The 18,731-nt window shown below is 54.5% G+C and overlaps 9 protein-coding genes across 9 annotated transcripts; 6 read left to right on the forward strand and 3 right to left on the reverse strand.

Moving 5' to 3' along the window:
- The first annotated feature begins 144 nt into the window (after positions 1-144).
- Positions 145-1,781, forward strand: K452DRAFT_350117 (uncharacterized protein). The gene is made up of 2 exons (XM_033545635.1): positions 145-415; positions 475-1,781. The coding sequence occupies exons 1-2, from the start codon at positions 243-245 to the stop codon at positions 1,391-1,393; spliced, it is 1,092 nt and encodes a 363-aa protein (XP_033399378.1). The 5' UTR covers positions 145-242; the 3' UTR covers positions 1,394-1,781.
- A 255-nt stretch (positions 1,782-2,036) lies between these two features.
- Positions 2,037-3,906, forward strand: K452DRAFT_224574 (uncharacterized protein; the record flags this gene model as incomplete). Its single annotated transcript, XM_033536695.1, has 5 exons — positions 2,037-2,217; positions 2,266-2,429; positions 2,481-3,065; positions 3,124-3,695; positions 3,747-3,906. 5 exons carry the CDS (start codon positions 2,037-2,039, stop codon positions 3,904-3,906), a joined length of 1,662 nt encoding a protein of 553 aa, XP_033399379.1.
- A 1,313-nt stretch (positions 3,907-5,219) lies between these two features.
- Positions 5,220-7,834, forward strand: K452DRAFT_246972 (glycoside hydrolase family 92 protein). Its single transcript, XM_033538039.1, has 2 exons — positions 5,220-7,015; positions 7,069-7,834. The coding sequence occupies exons 1-2, from the start codon at positions 5,235-5,237 to the stop codon at positions 7,676-7,678; spliced, it is 2,391 nt and encodes a 796-aa protein (XP_033399380.1). The 5' UTR covers positions 5,220-5,234; the 3' UTR covers positions 7,679-7,834.
- An 892-nt stretch (positions 7,835-8,726) lies between these two features.
- On the forward strand, positions 8,727-10,313 carry K452DRAFT_267952 (uncharacterized protein). The gene is made up of 4 exons (XM_033538867.1): positions 8,727-8,907; positions 8,965-9,008; positions 9,062-9,457; positions 9,517-10,313. Exons 1-4 carry the CDS (start codon positions 8,790-8,792, stop codon positions 10,003-10,005), a joined length of 1,047 nt encoding a protein of 348 aa, XP_033399381.1. The 5' UTR covers positions 8,727-8,789; the 3' UTR covers positions 10,006-10,313.
- A 906-nt stretch (positions 10,314-11,219) lies between these two features.
- On the reverse strand, positions 11,220-12,009 carry K452DRAFT_285702 (uncharacterized protein). Its single transcript, XM_033540154.1, has one exon. The coding sequence runs from the start codon at positions 11,788-11,790 to the stop codon at positions 11,536-11,538; it is 255 nt and encodes an 84-aa protein (XP_033399382.1). The 5' UTR covers positions 11,791-12,009; the 3' UTR covers positions 11,220-11,535.
- A 1,900-nt stretch (positions 12,010-13,909) lies between these two features.
- K452DRAFT_357315 (uncharacterized protein) lies at positions 13,910-15,756 on the reverse strand. The gene is made up of 2 exons (XM_033546107.1): positions 15,169-15,756; positions 13,910-15,077 (listed from the first exon to the last, which is right to left on the reverse strand). The coding sequence occupies exons 1-2, from the start codon at positions 15,627-15,629 to the stop codon at positions 13,964-13,966; spliced, it is 1,575 nt and encodes a 524-aa protein (XP_033399383.1). The 5' UTR covers positions 15,630-15,756; the 3' UTR covers positions 13,910-13,963.
- A 285-nt stretch (positions 15,757-16,041) lies between these two features.
- Positions 16,042-16,928, forward strand: K452DRAFT_224161 (uncharacterized protein; the record flags this gene model as incomplete). Its single annotated transcript, XM_033536677.1, has 2 exons — positions 16,042-16,301; positions 16,379-16,928. 2 exons carry the CDS (start codon positions 16,042-16,044, stop codon positions 16,926-16,928), a joined length of 810 nt encoding a protein of 269 aa, XP_033399384.1.
- K452DRAFT_160865 (uncharacterized protein) lies at positions 16,829-17,322 on the forward strand. The gene has a single exon (XM_033535660.1). The coding sequence runs from the start codon at positions 16,965-16,967 to the stop codon at positions 17,226-17,228; it is 264 nt and encodes an 87-aa protein (XP_033399385.1). The 5' UTR covers positions 16,829-16,964; the 3' UTR covers positions 17,229-17,322.
- Positions 17,323-17,416: 94 nt separating this feature from the next.
- On the reverse strand, positions 17,417-18,289 carry K452DRAFT_357317 (uncharacterized protein; the record flags this gene model as incomplete). Its single annotated transcript, XM_033546108.1, has 1 exon — positions 17,417-18,289. The coding sequence occupies one exon, from the start codon at positions 18,287-18,289 to the stop codon at positions 17,417-17,419; it is 873 nt and encodes a 290-aa protein (XP_033399386.1).
- Positions 18,290-18,731: the final 442 nt, after the last annotated feature.

Below are 18,731 nucleotides of genomic sequence, written 5' to 3' on the forward strand. Positions count from 1 at the left end.
CTCCCTTTGAATGACGCTGCGCAGCTCTTGTCCAGCCCAGGGGTCCGAGCTTGGCGCGTTGGGTTGGCGCCTGGCAGAATCTCACACCGCTCGGCCGGCGGGAGGAGAGCGAAGCCGAAGAGTTATAGATAGTAAAAAGTACCTATCCAATTATTATATGTATACATACCTACCTAGCTTCGTTTCTGTTCTGTCTGGTTGTTGTTCTGTCTGTTTGTTACCATTGCCCATTGTCCGCTGCCATGTCCCCCTCCTCCCACAACATCGTCGTCCTGGGCGCTGGCGTCGTCGGCCTCACCACCGCCCTGCAACTAGCCAAAAACCCGGCCTACGTCGTCACCGTTGTCGCTAAGCATATGCCCGGCGACTATGATATAAACTACGCCTCGCCCTGGGCCGGTGCCAACTACTTGCCGTGAGTCTTCCGTTGACATCTTCACCTAAGAAACCTAATTCACACACACCCTTCCCCAGCGTCGGACCCCCCGGCTCCGCCCTCGCCCTCTACGAGCGCAACACCTGGCCCGAGCTGCAACGTCTCGCGGCCAATGATCCCTCGGCTGCCATCCATTTCCAAGAGGCCGTTCTGCACAACCGTGCCAAGGACCTCGGCTCCGTGACGGGTGACTGGTTCGCCGAGTTGCTTAAGGCCAACCCGTGGTGGAAAGACGTGGTCCCCAACTTCCGTGTGCTGCCCAAGCACCAACTGCCGCCCGGCATTGACTCGGCCACTGCCTTCACCTCCGTCTGCATCAACACTGCCATCTACCTGCCCTGGCTTGTGAGCCAATGCCTGGCGCGCGGCGCCCGCTTCGCGCGCGCTGACGTCGCCCACGTCGCCGACGCCGCACGCCTGCACCACAGCGGAGCGCCGGCTGATGTAGTCGTCAATTGCACCGGCCTGGCTGCGCGCACGCTCGGCGGCGTCGCTGACCCCACCGTGTACCCAGGTCGTGGGCAGATCGTCATCGTGCGCAACGATCCCGGCGTCATGGCCAGTTCGTCAGGGACAGACGACGGCGGGGACGAGGTCGTGTACATGATGCAACGCGCCGCGGGCGGTGGTACTATCCTGGGCGGCTGCATGCAGAAGAATTCCTGGGAATCACAGCCGGACCCAAACCTTGCCGTCCGCATTATGCGGCGCGCCGTGGAGCTGTGTCCAACACTGACTGATGGCGGCGGCATCGAGAAGCTGAGTATCGTCCGGCACGGTGTCGGGTTGCGGCCGATGCGCGAGGGCGGCCCGCGTGTTGAAAAGGAGCGTATTGAGGGCGTCTGGACAGTGCATAATTACGGTCATGGCGGCTATGGCTACCAGGCCAGTTACGGATCGGCGGACGCGGCGGTCAAACTGGTTGACGATGTGTTGAGAAGCAAGGCGATGTTGTAGGACGTCAGCTGAAGAGGTGCACGCGCCCGATAGAAATGGAAGTGCGACGGTTCGAGAAATGTCACACAACGTAGCATTCCGCATGGCGAGTAGAGGTACGTAGTGGAGCATGATCTGAGCCGATGATGAAGATGTATATACAGCTATATAGATGGCTGCGTATACATATAGAAACCTTGAGTTTCAGGTACAGTCATGGCTCACAGACTGACTCCTAAAATTTGGTAAGTCTTCGCCTACGAGTAAACTTGGAGGTTGCGTGTCAGCCTTCGTCTTCTGCTCTTGGACCTCTTTCTGTAGATATTTGATCCGCTTAGAAAGCACGTGTGCTGGGATCCTGCATAGAGGTAACTAGAAAGTGATACACTCTCAATTCAATATCCTTAAGGAGATGTATATTTATTCGATAGGCATGCGCTACGGAAAAGGCGTACTCCTAGAGCTACCTACCACGTATGGACCTTGATCCGGGTAGCGCGATAGCGTGGCCAACAGCCTTGTCGGGAGGAACTGGCCCGGCCCGAGGGTCGGCGAGTCGGCGGGCATCCATCTGCTTGAATGACGCCAGGCAAACGCGCCGCAAGCTCAAGCTAGGTACCTACCCACCAAACATCCCCCCTCCAAGATTGTCTCTCTCACAACCATGACCGGCACCACCCCTCCGCCTCTCCACGGCCCATCGTCAAAGGAGAAGAAGTACGACAGGCAGCTCCGCCTGTGGGCCGCCAGCGGCCAGCAAGCTCTCGAGGATGCCCACATCCTTCTCATCAACTCCGGTCCAGGTGTCGTAGGCGTTGAGACACTGAAGAATTTGGTCCTGCCTGGTATTTGGCTCCTACTCTTCTCCAATCTATAGCTGCTGACATTAGCAGGCATCGGACAATTCACCATTCTCGATTCCGCTGAAGTGACCGAAGCAGATTTGGGGGTGAACTTCTTTCTTGAGAATGAGCACCTCGGTGGTTCGAGAGCACAGCATACTTGTAACCTTCTGAAGGAGCTTAACCCAGATGTCCAAGGTCACTACATCAACCAGGTATGCCATACAATTCACACCACGGGGGTACGGCTGCTAATCGTATCATAGTCCGTGGAGTCTTTCATAGAACAACCGTCCACTTTGAATCCCTACACACTCATCATCGTTACCGCTCCAGTCTCAAACTCCGTCCTCGAAAAAATAAGTTTGCATGCTAGCAAGGCTGCCGTTGCGACGTTTTACGTCCACAGCATAGGATACTACGGCCACTTCTCTATCCATTTACCGCCAGCATTCCCCATCGTTGACACACACCCTCCAGCCGAATCGACTACCGACTTGCGCTTACTCGCGCCATGGCCAGAATTGTCACAGCTCGCGGCGCAGAAGACGAACAATTTGGAAGCGATGAGCGATCACGAGCATGGCCACGTACCGTACGTTCTGTTGCTACTGAACTACTTAGAGGAATGGAAGCAGACACATGGTGGCAAGGCGCCGCAAAATTACAAGGAGAAGACCGAATTTCGTGAGATGGTGCGAAAGGGTACACGGACGAACAACCCGGAAGGCGGAGAGGAGAACTTCGATGAGGCCGTTGGAGCGGTCTTGAAAAGCCTAAACCCGGCGCAAGCAAGCAGCGCTGTCAGGGAAGTGTTTGAGTCCGAAGAATGCAAAAACCTCACGAAAGAGGTGAGTATTCAGATGCTCCTCAGAATAGCGCAAACGATGTCGCTAACGAATTATCCAGTCTGCCAGCTTCTGGCTCATCGCGCATGCCATGTCCATTTTTTACAAAAAGCACTCGCAGCTTCCGCTCCCTGGGTCGTTGCCAGATATGAAGGCCCAGTCCGCCGATTATATCACTTTGCAAAACGTCTACAAGTCGAAAGCGCGTGCCGATCTTACCGAAGTCGCCTCTATTGTCCACGATTTGCAAATGCAAATTCAGTATCCCAGCCCCATCCCAGAAAAGGAAATCGAAGCCTTCTGTAAAAATGCCGGACACATTAAGCTCGTGCGTGGCCGGCCCTTCCAGCTCAATCCTTTTCAGTGGGACAAAGAAACGGCATCAAACTTGGCTGGGTGGATGGGCCTGCAGAACCCAGAGTCGTTGTTCTTGCTCTATGTCGCGTTACAGGCATGGGACGGGCTGAGATTACCGGGCGCCCAGGATGCTAACCTTGAGATCGATATTGCCAATATGAAGAAACTTGCACGCCAGATACTGGGCGCCTTCTTGAAGGAGGTGGGAGACAAGGATGAGACCGGAGAACCCCGGGATGTTGATTACAATGCTTTGGAAGAATATTGCCAGGAGCTGTAAGTCATATCTTCGTCCTTGGTTGAAGAAAGTCTAACATATTTCTTCAGAACCCGCGCTGGTGGTGCTGAATTGCACAACATTTCAGCACTTGTGGGTGGTATCGTTTCGCAGGAGGTCATCAAAGTGATCACCAAGCAATACATTCCCGTCGACAACACTTGCCTCTTCGATGGTGTGAGAAGCAGGTCTTCTGTACTGCGCATTTGAGGCCTTTCTCAACGATTTACGAACAACGAGCCTAAGCGTCAAGGTCACGCACAGTTATGATCAAAGAAACAAGAACCTAAGAGAGAATGGCGGAATCACTGGCAACGATGGCCGATATCTGGTTCCAAAACTGGCGTGTGGAGTAGGCCAGAGATCAACTACATGACCAGCAAGCATAGGTGGCTTATTTGTCGATAATGATAGAAGCAATCCTTGCGAAGAGCAGATACAGGTCCTGCGATCATACCATGGACCCATCTTATTATCCCGGCTTGACAAGGTGCCTAGCTAGCAAGCATAAGTATCTCGCGAATAGCCATTCTTCCAAAAGCCAAACCAAGATTTTCCTTCACCCGTAGTGTCAACTAGTGCGCTCAACTCACTCCTATGGTCCGACCTAGAAAGAATCGAGTAAGCAAACAAACACTCGCAACATCTTGCTCCCTGGCTCCATTCTACATACACCATCAAACAAAATCCACTGTCATTTTGGAAAGTCACTCTTTCTCTCCTTAAATGCATCCCTTCTCTATAATCGCGGCTATCGGTCCCGACCTCAAGGACCTCGACGGAATCTTCGAAATTTGCCCTTTCGTCACGAAGACAAAACCTGGGTGATCTCGTATAACAGTGACACCTTGTACGTGGACGTGGACCTATCCGGTTCGACCACGGTTTAGGGCGCCGGCTGCAAGAAGATTGGGAGTGGTAGACTCCGGGGTTTGCCTGAATCAACTATAAAAATCAAAGGAAATTATTCAGGAATGCACTCGTGGTTTGGTGTATTGTCCACGAGGAGCATAAAATTTAGAACAATATCTGCCCCTTTGACCGTTGTAACGTCCGTCACTGTCAAGCGAGATTCACCGTCTTGCGAGATAATGACACTTGCACGGAGCAAGAGGAAAAATCTAGACAAGATACTTATAGTGTGTGTGCGCCATAAAACCTTCTCACTCCAATCTAGGACTTGGGCTTATAAGTAGACAAGGAGTGTTCTATAGGGACTGCTTGTATCCTTCTCCGTCTCGCTATATGGTGAATATCGCTTGTCGGTGACGGACGTTAAGACCGGCACGAATGTGTTATCATCGCGGTGCCTCCGGCGCGGTTACATCAGTTGCGTCGGATCCTAGTACAACTCGGGCACAACATGCATGGTTCCAGCAGCGCAGCAAAACCCCGCACGGAACGTTCCCTGCAAGTCACAAACGTAGTACCTTGATCTGATCCCGTCATCAAAACAGGTTGAGACGCAAAACTGCCAGTTAAAATGGCATCGTACCTACCTTAAGCGGACTATCAGCCTCCATCTTGGCTACGCAATCATGCCCAACCACACGAATATTTTTCAGTCGAAAGGTGTCTTCTTCCTCCTCGCGTTGACGACAAAATTTGCTATAGCACAAAACACCAACGCTTTTGATGTTTTGAACTTCGTCGATCCACTGATAGGCTCCAACAATGGCGGCAACGTTTTCGCCGGCGCGACCCTTCCATACGCCATGGCCAAAGCTGTTGCGGATGTGGACGGGCAAAATACCGGCGGCTTTTCGACAGACGGAAGCAATGTAACTGGCTTCAGCTCGGTGCATGATAGTGGGACTGGCGGCAACCCGTCACTCGGAAACTTTCCTTTGTTCCCCCAAATTTGTCCGGACGATGCTCTAGACAAGTGCAGTTTTCCTATAGCTGCACGCGCTACGCCATACAAAAACCGTTCGGTAGTTGCGCAGCCGGGGTACTTTGCTTTGACACTGGAGAGCGGCATCAGCGCTGAGATGACTGTGTCCGAGCATGCTGCGCTTTATCAGTTTACGTTTCCGGAAGGTTCGACGAGCAACGGGACCGCCCTAAGCCCTCTAATTCTGCTCGACCTCACCGACCTTTGGGCTAGTAGACAAAACGCCAGTATCAAGGTCGACGAAGCCACTGGTAGGATCCAAGCCAGTGGGTCCTTCCTTCCTAGTTTTGGCGCAGGCTCTTACGCTCTACACACATGTGTAGACTTTTGTGGAGCATCTGTTCATGACAGTGGGGTGTACGTTAACAACCGAGCTGGAACGGAACCAAAAGAGCTGTTTGTAACGAGGGGCTTCAACAACTTCTACCTCCAAGCAGGGGGATTCGCGAGATTTCAACGCCCGGATAATGGAATCATATTAGCCAGAGTTGGAATCAGTTTCATCAGCGCAGAAAAAGCATGTCAGAACGCCGAGGTGGAGATACCAGACTACGATTTTACTGGCCTTAGACGGCAGGCTAAGGATGCATGGCGAGAGAAGTTGAGTCCAATCACCGTAGAACCGGGCAATGTAAGCTCGACTTTTCAAACCAACTTCTGGAGCGCGATCTACCGGACAATGATATCCCCGCAGGATTACACAGGAGAAAATCCGCACTGGGAAAGCCCGGACTATTTTGATTCGTTTTACTGCTTATGGGACGAATTCCGCTCACAACTTCCTTTTCTTACCATCCTCGATCCAAAAGCGCTGTCACGGATGATACGAAGCTTGCTCTACACCTACCAGAATGAAGGTTGGCTTCCAGATTGCCGCATGGCTCTTTGCAAAGGCTGGACTCAGGGCGGATCCAACGCCGATGTGGTGCTCGTCGATGCCTACGTAAAAAACCTCACTGGTATTGACTGGGAGCTTGCCTATGAGGCCATAGTCAACGACGCTGAAAACGAACCACTCGAGTGGTCCTATGAGGGCCGCGGTGGTCTTGTCAGTTGGAAGAACTTGAACTACATCCCTTATCTGGATTTCGATTACCTTGGTTTTGGAACCAACTCTCGGAGCATTTCTCGGACGCTGGAGTATTCGTACAATGACTTCTGTCTTGCGACGCTGGGCAAAGCGCTGGGGAGAGACTATGAAATATATCTCGCCAGAGCAAGCAATTGGAAAAACCTATTCAAAGCGGATCAGAACAGTACCATCAATGGAACAGATATGGGCTTCGTCGGCTTCTTCCAGCCCAAGTACTTGAATGGTACATGGGGGTATCAAGATCCCATTGCCTGCAGTCCAATCGCAGGCTGGTGCTCACTGACGAGCAATCCCTCGGAGACGTTTGAGAGTAGCGTCTGGGAGTATATATTGTAAGCCCAATCCCGTTTTATCAGAATAATTGGATGAAACTGACCATATCCAGTTACGTCCCGCAAGATATGTCGACGCTAGTATCACTTCTCGGCGGCGACACGGCCTTCGTCTCACGGCTCGACTATTTCCACACATCCCCACTAGTCGACATTGGTAACGAGCCCGTTTTCCTCACTGTCTTCGCATACCACTACGCTGGACGACCCGCGCTGTCCGCGCGGCGCGCGCACGCCTACATCCCGGGCTCGTTCAACACGTCGGCGAGTGGGCTGCCTGGCAACGACGACAGCGGTGCCATGGGCTCTTTTACTGCATTCTCCATGCTCGGCCTCTTCCCCAACCCGGGCCAGAATGTCTATCTCATTATCCCGCCCTTCTTCCCTTCTGTCAGCGTCACTAGTCCGCTCACAAATTGCACGGCCACTGTGCGTACGGAGAACTTTGATGCTGAGTACAAGAACATTTATATCCAGAAGGCGACGCTGAATGGTGTGCCGTACACGAAGAACTGGATCGGACATGAGTTCTTCTTGCACGGAGGGAAGCTGGTGTTGACGCTAGGGAAAACGGAGAGTGAGTGGGGAACGAAGGTGGAGGATCGACCGCCGAGCTTAGGTGACTCAGGAAGAACGGGAGCAGTGGGGGCAATGGACGTCTAGTGTCCGTCACCGTCGAGCGAGGCAATAATGATTCTTGTATGGAGTGGAAACGAAATCCAGTCAAGATGTTCATAGTATGGTGTGAATTTTAAGACCTTCTTACCCATATTTAGGACTCAGTCTTGTAGCAAGATAAAGAAGTATTCTGTATGGACTGCTTGTATCATTTTCTATCCCGTCGGACGGTGAATCTCTCTTGGGGGTGAGGAACGTTATAAACGGGACGGATAGAAACCATTCTCGAGGTAGTTTGAAATCTCCGGATGGATTTAGTGAACTGTAGGTTTCTCTATGCCAGCTACAACGCTTCATTCGAAAGCAGACTGACACCAACAAGGGCAGATCGCTGCAGAGGTGTTTAGCAATCATGTTAATTTTCAAAGGAGACGGTGGAGCAGATCAGTCGCGAAGTTTCTATACGTTTCGACCCCACAAAACAGCTACGGAGATGAGTCCGGTTGGTGTTTCAGAGGATAGTGAACGGTCATGGGTAAGGAGCATTATGGGCGGGGTACCGGATTAGGAACGTATCACGTGACCATATAAAGCTTTTGACCAATCACATGGTGATTACTGATCGGGTTCGCCGACGGGACGGTGCTGTGGGAGCGGGGTGGCGGGGCACCGCAGATCTAACGGGTCAAGAGAGGCAGCTTACTAAGGCAAAGGAGCGGGAGGGCGGGGCGCCGCTGCTTGGATGGGTCGAGAATGCAAGCAGAAGACAGAGGAGCGGGAGGGCTACTGTTCTAAGACATGGCGCTCTAGGAGTAAGGCCTCGAAGTCCATCCACTCGAGCGCGGACCCTGCAATCCCTGTCTGGGTGAGGTGTCAGACAGAGGTGATGGCGGCAATTGAACGATTCATGCCAGATGCGGCATGGTTGATGGAGTAGGTAGAGAACGTGCCAAATGGGAACCGCAGCACCAACACCTTCCCTCGTTACGTCATCTTCACCACCGCCTTACAGCTGAATAATGGGTCTCTGCGCGGTATTGCTTTCTGTGAATATAAAAGGTCCCCATCTTCTTGTCCAGCTAGACTTTTCTACACCATCAAACTCTTCCAAACTCTTGATACCCATCCTTTCCTCTTCCCCACTACACCATCAACAATGGCTCCCACCGAGATGAAGCAATGGACCATCAACGGCCAGAACGGCCTTGACTCCCTGACCTACCAAGAGAAGGTTCCCGTTCCCAAGCTCGGCGACAAGGACGTCTTGGTCAAGCGTATGCCCCGCCCAATTCACCACGAACTTTGAACAGAATGCTGACCCGGAGATCAAGTTCACGCTGCTTCGCTCAACTTCCGTGACCTTGCCATCCCCAAGGTACGCCCAGGCCAAAAATTACCATTCAGCGCAATTTCTAACTCATCCCGCAGGGCATGTACCCGTTCCCCGTCCGCGACGGCGTGGTCCCCACCTCCGACGGTGCAGGCGAGGTTGTTGCCGTCGGCGAGCGTGTCTCCCGCTTCAAGGTGGGCGACAAGGTCGCTACCCTCTTCAACCAGTCACACATTGCCGGCCCGCTGGACGGCAACTCGATCAAGACGGGCCTGGGCGGCGTCCTTGACGGCTGCCTGCGCCAGTACGGCGCCTTCGACGAGCAGGGCCTCGTTGCTGTTCCCGCTAACCTCAACTGGCTCGAGGCTTCGACGCTGAGCTGCGCTGCCCTGACTGCCTGGAACGCGCTGTACGGCCTGGAGGGCCGCCCCCTGAAGCAGGGTGACTACGTCCTTACTCAGGGAACCGGCGGTGTCTCTATCTTCGCTCTGCAGGTGGGCTAATTTGACCCTCTATTGTTACCAAACCCGCGCACTTCTAACACCGTCTCCAGTTCGCCAAGGCTGCCGGCGCCAAGGTCATCGCGACCACCTCCACCAAGGAGAAGGCCGAGTTCCTGAAGAAGCTGGGCGCCGACCACGTCATCAACTACAAGGAGGACCCCGCATGGGGTTCTTCGGCCAAGAAGCTGACGCCCGATGAGCGCGGCCTCAACTTCGTCGTCGAGGTCGGCGGTCCCAAGACGATGAAGCAGTCGCTCGCCTGCATCGGCGTCGACGGCATCGTCACTATCATCGGCTTCATTGCCGGCCAGGGCGAGGAGGAGCCCAGCTACCTCGATGCCCTCATCCACCTCTGCACCGTTCGCGGCATTTTCGTCGGCTCGCGCCAGCAGTTCGAGGACATGAACCGCGCTATCCAGGCGAACGACATTCACCCTGTTGTTGACAAGCAGGTCTTCTCGCTCGAGCAGTCCAAGGATGCTTACCAGTACATGCTGGACCAGAAGCACATTGGCAAGATCTGCATCAAGATCGAGTAAGCGTTCTGTGTACATAGATAAGAAAAGGTGGAATTTGGCGGTCAAAAGCATAGAATCATGTGGAAATGATGGTATATAATTAATGACTGAACCGTCCAAAAGAAAGTTCGCACTTCACTGTCAAAGAGGATTGATTCACTGTGGAGTGAAATAGCTAATAAAACTTTTAGCGTCTTGTCTTTCGAGGGTACATAACCTGAATCTTAGAGGATCCCAGAGCGTATACAATCTACGGATTTGAAAGATAGTTTTTGTTTTCACTGAGTACAAGCATGGCAATCTCGCTAGGTGGTGAGTCTTGCGTGACGGTAACGAAAGTTAATTAGTTAAAAACTATTTCATATAGTTCTGTTGTCAGTGTACCACAGCACGGCGACATATCTGTGAACCTTTTGTACGCAAAACCGCTTTCCATATGCGACACAGATCGACAATTCTTCCACCAGGAGAGCACTGGCGGGTGTGGACAGTACGCCTTCAGTGCCAACCAATCCAAGCTCGATCCCACAATGCCATCCTAAATCAAGGTAGTCAGTGAAGTCTGGCAGAACGAATCGCTTCGCTCTTCTCTCATACGATTCCCCAAAGGCATGAACCACCATCCACCACTAGCGACCAAACGTCATGTTCCTACCCAGATTAGCTGAGCCAACGCAGACACTGACCAAAGAAATAACAAAAGAAAAAAGCAGACTCAAAGAAACAAAAGCACGACGCAAGACTGTCTCGAGAGCGAGATTTCCCACTTGCCTACTGGGCCTGCCCAGCTAGCCAGGTACTGCAAACGGTTACTTTTACACCAGGCTAAGCGCCATGCACCGGATCACGAGATGCTAGCAAGCTAGCACCTAGGAGTCGACTGGCAGTTCGGATGGCTGGCTTTCGGGCGTGCCGTAGTGATGACGACGGGCCGTCATCAAGCCGGTTGTGCCACCGTCGCTTCCAGCGTCGTCCGCAATCCAGTGCTACACGCTTCCTTTTGTTTGGTCCCACTCTCCCAGTGCACAGGCTTTTGGCGTGACAGCAGCCGCGACTGTCAGGGGTCGGTTTGGCGCGGTTGTCGTGATCGTTTGTGTTGGGCTTGGTGGTTGCGGTGGTTGTGATGGTCATGGTGACTGTTATGGTGGCGGAGGTAGTAGTGGAGGTGGGTCAAAGGTGATCGCAGTCGCCATCGTCATTGTTGTCATCGCCGAGGTCATTGTGATTGTCATAGTCGTAATAGTCGTAAGTAGTTTGAACAGTGCCCCTAGAGTCCCCTCTACAAAGCGTGCCTGAGGGAGTACAATACAGGCACCGCTTCGCAAGCCTCGAAGGCTTGTGTGTGTTCCAAAAATTCCCCAAGTAGGATACCCCCCTGATAGAGCCTACTCAGAAGCAGGCTGAGGCAGCCAGGGCCCCCGTACCACCACCGAGTTTCTTACGGCAACTCTTACCAGAAGTAATCCGCTTTTTTCACCAGGTAATTGTTGAAAGACACCTGGATGCGGAGGGATAGAACCGCTTTGGATGAGATTTGGTCTGGTGTTCCATTCACCAGGCGCTCCTCCAACAGGCTCTGGGGTTTGGAGAGTATGCCCAATCCTCCACTAACCCTCGAAGATCCTCCAAAACCCCCAAGTTCTTCAAACTCTCCGAAACCGGTCTTGCCATGTTGTGGGCACTTCGAATTTTGCTCCTAAGGTTGCTTCCAGTGGCGATTTTCGAGCGAGAGGCACCGCCTGCCCCAACGACTCGCTGGAAACTTCCAAAGGCCATCCAACACAGCACCTCTACTATGCAAAGCATAGTTGTGAGTGAGCCCAGTAGGTAACTCGATCCTGTAGCCACAACACCCCAGCATGCCAAGCATGAAAAAGCCCCCAGAGCCAAACCGTGCTGTAGCCACAGGATCCGGGAGCCCAACAGGTAACTCGATCCTGTAACCACAGCACCCCGACATGCAAAGCTTGAAAGAACCCCCAGAGCCAACCGTGTTGTAGCCACAGAATCCGGAGTCCAATAGGTAACTCGACCCTGTAGCCACAGCACCCCAAAAGCCCGAAAGCCAAAATGTGCTGTAGCTACAGAGCCCCTCGGGAGAGTGGGTCGTGATCCGGTCAGCTAACCTGTGCTGCAGCCCCAGCACCTCTGATGAGAATCCCAAGGGCAACTCGGTAGAGTGGTAGTGGTCCCGGTCACAACCTGTGCTGCGTGTCTGGTGGGCTCGCTGGACCCAGAAACCAACGGCGACCAATGACATGTCCACCCAGGATGGGAAAATGGGGTACAGCGAGAAGGGAAAAGGGTGTACGGAAGGGAGAACGAAGTGGGGACTGTAAGCTTCGATGTCAAAGGTGAGGTCGGGTGTCGGGAATCCTTGTGCAGCTCTGCGACTTCCTATGAACCTGGGACTCCTACTCGCTCGTCGGATCGCATGAACAAATCACGTGTCCAGTCGGTTTTGAGAGGCCAGAGGAAGAGCGATAGAGAAGAAGGAGCCGACGTTGGCAGTGGAGGCGGAGCAACCCCTCTCTAATGTAATGCAGCTCACCAGCCGCAACTTTCCGCCAAGACGTTGAGATCAAGACGTTGCCACAGGCGAACTTAGCAAGGCAGCAAGAAGTAGAGGCCCATGGAGAATGTCCTTAGGGAGGGTAAACCCACTGACTAGGATTGTCCACCGTCCACCGACGGATTGCGCCCTGAACTTGCCATCACGAGACCACGCTGTCAACCCGAAGGCCAACTCAGTGAGTCTCGATACAGACATCGCAGTTGTAGGCGGCGACAGCCCCGTATCGCCACCACCCAAGCAGAAGGCATGGGCCCTTGATCGGGGGGACCAAGGTTGTCGCTGTGAGAGGATAGGTACGTCAGTGAAAAGTGCCGAAGAAGGGTGCTGACGGGCGGGTGAGGGATGAAGGTGAAGTGAGGTTGGATATCAAGTGAGAAAGGCAACATCAAAAGAGTGCCGGGGAAATTGAAGGGTGACGGTGGCGATGAGGAGCGGTGCAAACCTACTGTAAATCAAAGTCAAAACGGCAGGGGCTGAAGGGAAAAAAAGAGGACTCAAGGGCTGGGGGTGCGAGGAACTTATATAGTAGTGTGCCAAGGCTCGGGTAGAGCAAATGGAAGGTAGTAGAAGGTTCGATTTGTGAAGTGAATGAATATGCGCCCTCACTGACGTAGTTGTTGTCTGTTGTGGACACCGCGTTTACCTCCATGTGTTAACACAACCTAGGTGAATCTATGCGTCTGTCCGCACTGCACAGCGGAGCACGGCTACTTAGTGTGAGCATAGATTTGCACGTTCAATGGCATGTCATGTATCTGGAGTCTTGACATGGACGGAGGTATATTTTGAGGGGGGGGGAGATGCCTGTCCGTGACGTGAAGGGGGAGTAGTAATAAGATACCAAAAAGAAACAAAAAAGAAATGGCCCAGCCAGGAATCGAACTTGCAACAAAAAGTATGGCGCCTGGAGTGTGACACTTACTCATCTGGGTATAACCCATACAACCCAGATCCCGATAAACCAGAACCGGCGAACCAGTACACCAGTAAACCAGTTAGGGAGGGAGGCATCATTCACAGGGGTCATGCTGAATGAACGACATCCCGGCCTTATATACCTGTGGGTATGGTCCATGGACTTTTTGGCGATTATAGATACTTGCTGTTGACCTTCGTGGCCAATGCGCTGGAGTCTGCGAGGTCGACAACCATCTTTGAACAGCGTAACCAAAACTAGCTTTGTCAACACAATGATCGCAACACGTAGTGCTTGTTTCTCGTGGACATTGTGGGCAGCTGATCCCTCTTGCCTGTTTTGCTGTTCTCGTTATGTTAGCGACGCCGTCTCCGCGACCAAGACGCGACATCCTTGCAGCACAGTGCCTTGCAACTTGGCGCGCTCTTTTGTATGTACCGAAATATCTCTTCTCTTATATTCTTTGAAGGATCTAAAATTCCAATAATTCAACGTAGGCTGGAGAACATACCTGCCAGCACCGCAGCTCCAATGACGCCACCATCCTTTGCCTCTCCTAAAACAACCCGCTTCGTCGCTCTCGACGACCCGTTCTTGATCAGGGTATTTATCCAATTCTCACAGGTCTGGAGATAGCCAGGATACTGCAAGATCACTCCGCCGGTATATGCCACGATGAGATCCTCCGCAACTGCCGGTTCACTCCTACCCTTTGGCGATGCTCCCCCATACCCGTCAAGTTGGACTTCTCCCGCACATGCAAGTAACCCTACAATCATTGCTGCAATGAGCGCCGCCGACCTAGTTTGTACAGCCTCAGCTATCGCTCGAAGCGTGCTCGCCTTGTCCATGGTCCAGGAAAACTCCTTTCCGGTGGAAGGTGACGGGAACAGCGCAATCAGCTCCTTCAAAAGTACATCATCTGACAAGCTCACCGACGTTGCGAGGAATTTCGTGGTTATCGAGTTCTTCTGGAGGAGAGCTGGAGGTAAATTTCCGACTACGCCCTGGGATGACAGGTGATGGACGAACACAAGGCGCACAAGCTCGCCGATGTAGCGGCCTGCCGTCATATACTCAACTGGCTGGAAGCCTGGCGCTTCACAGGCACGATCCAATTCAGCGTCCCAAACGGTTGGGATACCGAGCTGTTTTAAGGGAGCATCGGTGCCACGGACAGACCACTCGGTGTTTACAACAACATTCATGCCCTGCAAATCTGCACCTCCAAGACTGCTGAGGAACTCGCGTTTTGAAGCACTGAGAGCGCTCGCAGTCATCGGTATGGTTGCGTTAGTGCCAGTGCCGACTACCAGACCCATTGCAACCCTGCTCTTTTTTGACGCTTTGGCGGAATAAGCTAAAGAGGCGTACGTGGCAACTGTGTCGTTCGTGATAGCGGCTATCCGCAGCTTAGGCAACGGCCCCGAATGCCCATTGGGCAAACCTTTTGCTTCTCCGGGGTGTAGAACGCCGTTCGACGTGATTGGGCTGCAGTGACGCGCATACCCGGCCAGCAGCATCTTCCTTAGGTTGAGGTCGGAGGTAATGCCGAATCCTTTGCCCATTGGCATTAGTGTAGCCTCGGAGATGGAAGTTTGCCTTGCGAGTTGTCATCAGTTTCAGCTTTGCACGCCTCCAGAACCGGCGAGATATGTAGCGCCAAGATGGAGATAGGGAAGAACAAACGTACGTCATGGGAAAGCTGAAAGTGATGCCCAACGGTATCTCGTCTCCGAGATCGCGGGCAGGCAGAGCGTCTGTTATGACGCCCGCTATACAGTCTCCAATCCAGGCAAACAGATCCTCAGCCTGGTCCATCTTCAGGTGGTCTTCGATGGGCCATGCCTTCTCGTACGACCGTCGAATCTTGGGCAGATCCTCTGGACGGTCATTGCGGGGCAAGCTCGAGTCGTGGTTCCCCAGCAGCTCCACGAAAGCAACGCGCAGGTTGGTCCCGCCGACATCGATGGCCAAAAAGTTGCCTCTCTCCTCGCCGGTGGGCACGGCGGTCACGGGGGTGGCTAGAAAGTGCTCAGGCGACGATCGGGCGAGGCCGTGGAAGGTTTCGGCAAAGGCCACGGCTAGGCTCTGCAAGTCTCTCTCGTTGATACAGCGGGTCAAGGGCTGCAGCAGGGCGGGGTGTTGGGCCATTGCTGCTGGGGCACAGGAAAAAGGAAGCAAAGTCGAACGGCCGACAGGGGCGAAGGAAAGCAGGTCAAGATAAAGGCACCATAGTTTGCCGATGATATGAACAAGGTGAGATCGGATCAGGTAATTGAACTCCTCGCGAGCGACACGAAAGGGGTGGGAAATAGTGACAGTCGCTCACAGCACGCTGGACGACTGCGGGCATCCATCTAGGTGTCATCGCGGCGTTGTACCTAGCGGGACTTTATGCGTCTTGCGTAGGTGCGTAGGTACCTTCCATGTTCCAATCCCTGCCCGCCGTCAGCCCGGCCCCGACAACCCGACCTCCCGCCGAACGGTGCCCATTTCCATGCATCATTAGGTCTTTCTCCAGACTGACCCCAGACAGACAGACAGACACTACCTACCGCCCGTCATGATCCAAGACAAGCTACCCCTGCCCCACGTCCCCAGAAAGGAGGAGGACGACGACGAACAGCTTCCTCGCCGCTCCACCGCCTGGCTCTTCTTCCGCGCCGCCGCCCTCACCACCCTCGTCCTCTTCCTCCTCTTCGGCCGCCCGCTTCCCCACCAGACGCGGCCCATCCTCTCCTTCCGACGCCACTGCAGTCATGTCGCCTCCCCTGATCCGCCCGCAGCTCTGGTCAAAAAGGTCCCGCTCGAGGCGCACATCATGTTCGTTGGCCCTACCGCCTGCTTGCTACCCGGCTTGTTTACCAAAGTGCATACCTTGCTGACCGCCCCCGCCTCAGGTCCAAGTGCCCGGACGCGCTCGACTGCCTCTCGACCTTTGTCCTGCCCACCATGGCCGAGGTCAGCGACCGCATCGACTTCAAGCTGTCGTACATCGGCAAGCCGACCGACCACGACGACGGCGTCGAGTGCAAGCACGGCCAGACCGAGTGTCTGGGCAACATGATCGAGCTGTGCGCCGCCGACCAGTACCCGGACCCCAAGATATACCTGGGCTTCACCATGTGCCTGACGCGCCGCTACAAGGAGATCCCCAAGGAGTACCTCGTCCACGACTGCGCCCTCGAGTACGGCATCGACTTCAGCAAGCTGAACGGCTGCTTGAGCCGTGACGATGGCGGCTACGTGCTTGACCTGCTGCAGGCCAGCTTCCAGCGGAGTATGGATCTCAACGCGACCATCAGCTGCACGGTGCGCTTGAATGACAAGGTGAGGTGCGTCCGCGATGGAGGGGAGTGGAAGGACTGTGACAACGACCGCTCCAATGCCGACGACCTCATTCACGATGTCAACGATCTCTACAACGAGTGGAACGGCCTCACGGCCTAAAGTCAACCAGATGCGATACGAAAAGTCTCATGAGCAATGAAAAATGCGAAAGCAATAATAATAGTCTATTTGTTGTGCTTTTTTAAAGGCGAATGTTTCGAGTGGCTTTACTATTTACCAGACTGCGTCAAGGAAGGAAGTTTTAGCAGCAGTGCACTTAATGTAATACGTCCGATGGCTGAGCCGGATGCGAGATGTAGGATCAGACATCAAGTAGCATACCTTAACATCTACCAGCCACCGTTGAACGGGCCAAAAGCTACCTGCCTACGCAGCAAGCTGAAAACGCTGAAACGCTGAACCCCCCAACGCCATCAGACATGCAGAAATGGAAAGACCACGGAAACTGGCTCAACATATCTCTCTACCATTATTTCCTTCCACACCAAGCCAGTTGATGCAAATGTGGCCATCAAAGAAAGAACCCCAGTTTCGTACCAATTCTCAGGCCTCCCTTCCTTTTTTTGAAAGCCTTCCCCCCCTTGCCCCTACTGAAACTCGCCGAACTCGCCGTCATCGAAGCCCAACTCCTGCGCCGTGGGTCCCGCTTGTCGTGGCTGCACCTGGCCGTGCAGCGGCAGGCCCTTGCTCCGCCTGCGCTCAGCCTTGACTTCTGACGCCGTGGGCGGGGGCGGCAAGAAAGGCACAGCGCCGCCGTTGTTCTTGCCGGCCGAGGGCGGGGGACCTATCGAGAAGAGGGCAGCCTGGGCGTCCTGCTGGGCAGGCGGGGCATCGTTCTGGCGCCTGCGGCCACGGCCGCCAATATTGACGGTGATGGTCTCGCCCTCCTTCAAGCTAAAGTCGCGCTTCTCGTCCTCCTTGGCCGCGGCGGCGGAGGAGCCCTTGGCGCCGGCGAGCTTGCCCGGCCCGCCCGCCGTCGGCTCGAAGCCCAGCACCTTGCGCGAGTCCTGCAGCGCTATGCTGAAGTCGACGGCGTCGGAGCGCTCCTCGAAGCCCACGCCCAGCGTCGCCTTGCGCCCGCCCTCGCCGACGACGCGCACGGCGAAGAAGCGGCTGCTGTCGAGCGCCTGCTCGACCACGGCCGGGCTGGTGTAGGGCGCGGCGGCGAAGAGGTCGCCCGTGCTGGGGTCCTCGAGCAGCAGGCTCGTCGTCACCGTCTCCGAGGGCTGGTCGTCGCCGTCGCCGTCGTGCCGGTTCGGCACGGCCGTCTCGAGCAGGCGGAGGCGGGCGGTGAAGATGAGGTTGGCGTTGTCGTTGGCGGTCCAGGACGCGGCGTTGTAGCCCTTGGTCGTGGTGGCGGGCGGGATCTGGTAGATGTGGACTTTGCGCGCAATGTAGAGGATGCGCTGGATGGCGTCGGGCGGGAGGGGGCGCCCGGTGGTGGGGTCGATAGTCTCCATGGTGAGTTCGATGTGGGAGCGGTGAGGGGTGATGGAGGAATGGTTCGAGAGAGAAGCCAATTGACCAGCTGGCGCGACGTTGAGAGAGTTGAATGGGCGTGGGCTGGAGGGTGAACAGCGCGTGGGTTATTTCCGCTCTAAAGACCGCGGCGAGGGGCAATCCCCCTCGATCAAATGCGGAGGAGCAGGGTCTGGTCGCTAGGTCGCACGCCGATCGATCGCGCGCCCGTCGTCTCGACAATCGTATGGAGAGCCGCAGCGAGCAGGAGTCAAGCCTAGAGGACGGCACACGGCGGGAAGAGGAAGAGAGAGGGGGGGGGGGGGGCTTTGTTGGCTTTGCGGACGGCAAGCTGATGCGTTGGCAACGAGAGCAAGTCCCTGCAGGGGGGGGGGGGGGGGGGGCTTTGTTGGCTTTGCGGACGGCAAGCTGATGCGTTGGCAA

Source organism: Aplosporella prunicola, assembly GCF_010093885.1.
Source record: "Aplosporella prunicola CBS 121167 unplaced genomic scaffold K452scaffold_8, whole genome shotgun sequence".
NCBI lineage: Eukaryota > Fungi > Ascomycota > Dothideomycetes > Botryosphaeriales > Aplosporellaceae > Aplosporella > Aplosporella prunicola.

Coding starts and splice junctions, on each gene's coding strand:
- K452DRAFT_350117 (XM_033545635.1), top strand. CDS start 243: ATGTCCCCCTCCTCCCACAACATCGTCGTCCTGGGCGCTGGCGTCGTC. Junction 416..474: donor GCCGGTGCCAACTACTTGCC/GTGAGTCTTCCG, acceptor ACCCTTCCCCAG/CGTCGGACCCCCCGGCTCCG.
- K452DRAFT_246972 (XM_033538039.1), top strand. CDS start 5,235: ATGCCCAACCACACGAATATTTTTCAGTCGAAAGGTGTCTTCTTCCTC. Junction 7,016..7,068: donor AGCGTCTGGGAGTATATATT/GTAAGCCCAATC, acceptor GACCATATCCAG/TTACGTCCCGCAAGATATGT.
- K452DRAFT_267952 (XM_033538867.1), top strand. CDS start 8,790: ATGGCTCCCACCGAGATGAAGCAATGGACCATCAACGGCCAGAACGGC. Junction 8,908..8,964: donor CAAGGACGTCTTGGTCAAGC/GTATGCCCCGCC, acceptor CCGGAGATCAAG/TTCACGCTGCTTCGCTCAAC. Junction 9,458..9,516: donor TCTCTATCTTCGCTCTGCAG/GTGGGCTAATTT, acceptor CACCGTCTCCAG/TTCGCCAAGGCTGCCGGCGC.
- K452DRAFT_285702 (XM_033540154.1), bottom strand. CDS start 11,790: ATGCTTTGCATAGTAGAGGTGCTGTGTTGGATGGCCTTTGGAAGTTTC.
- K452DRAFT_357315 (XM_033546107.1), bottom strand. CDS start 15,629: ATGGCCCAACACCCCGCCCTGCTGCAGCCCTTGACCCGCTGTATCAAC. Junction 15,078..15,168: donor ACTTTCAGCTTTCCCATGAC/GTACGTTTGTTC, acceptor ACAACTCGCAAG/GCAAACTTCCATCTCCGAGG.
- K452DRAFT_160865 (XM_033535660.1), top strand. CDS start 16,965: ATGAAAAATGCGAAAGCAATAATAATAGTCTATTTGTTGTGCTTTTTT.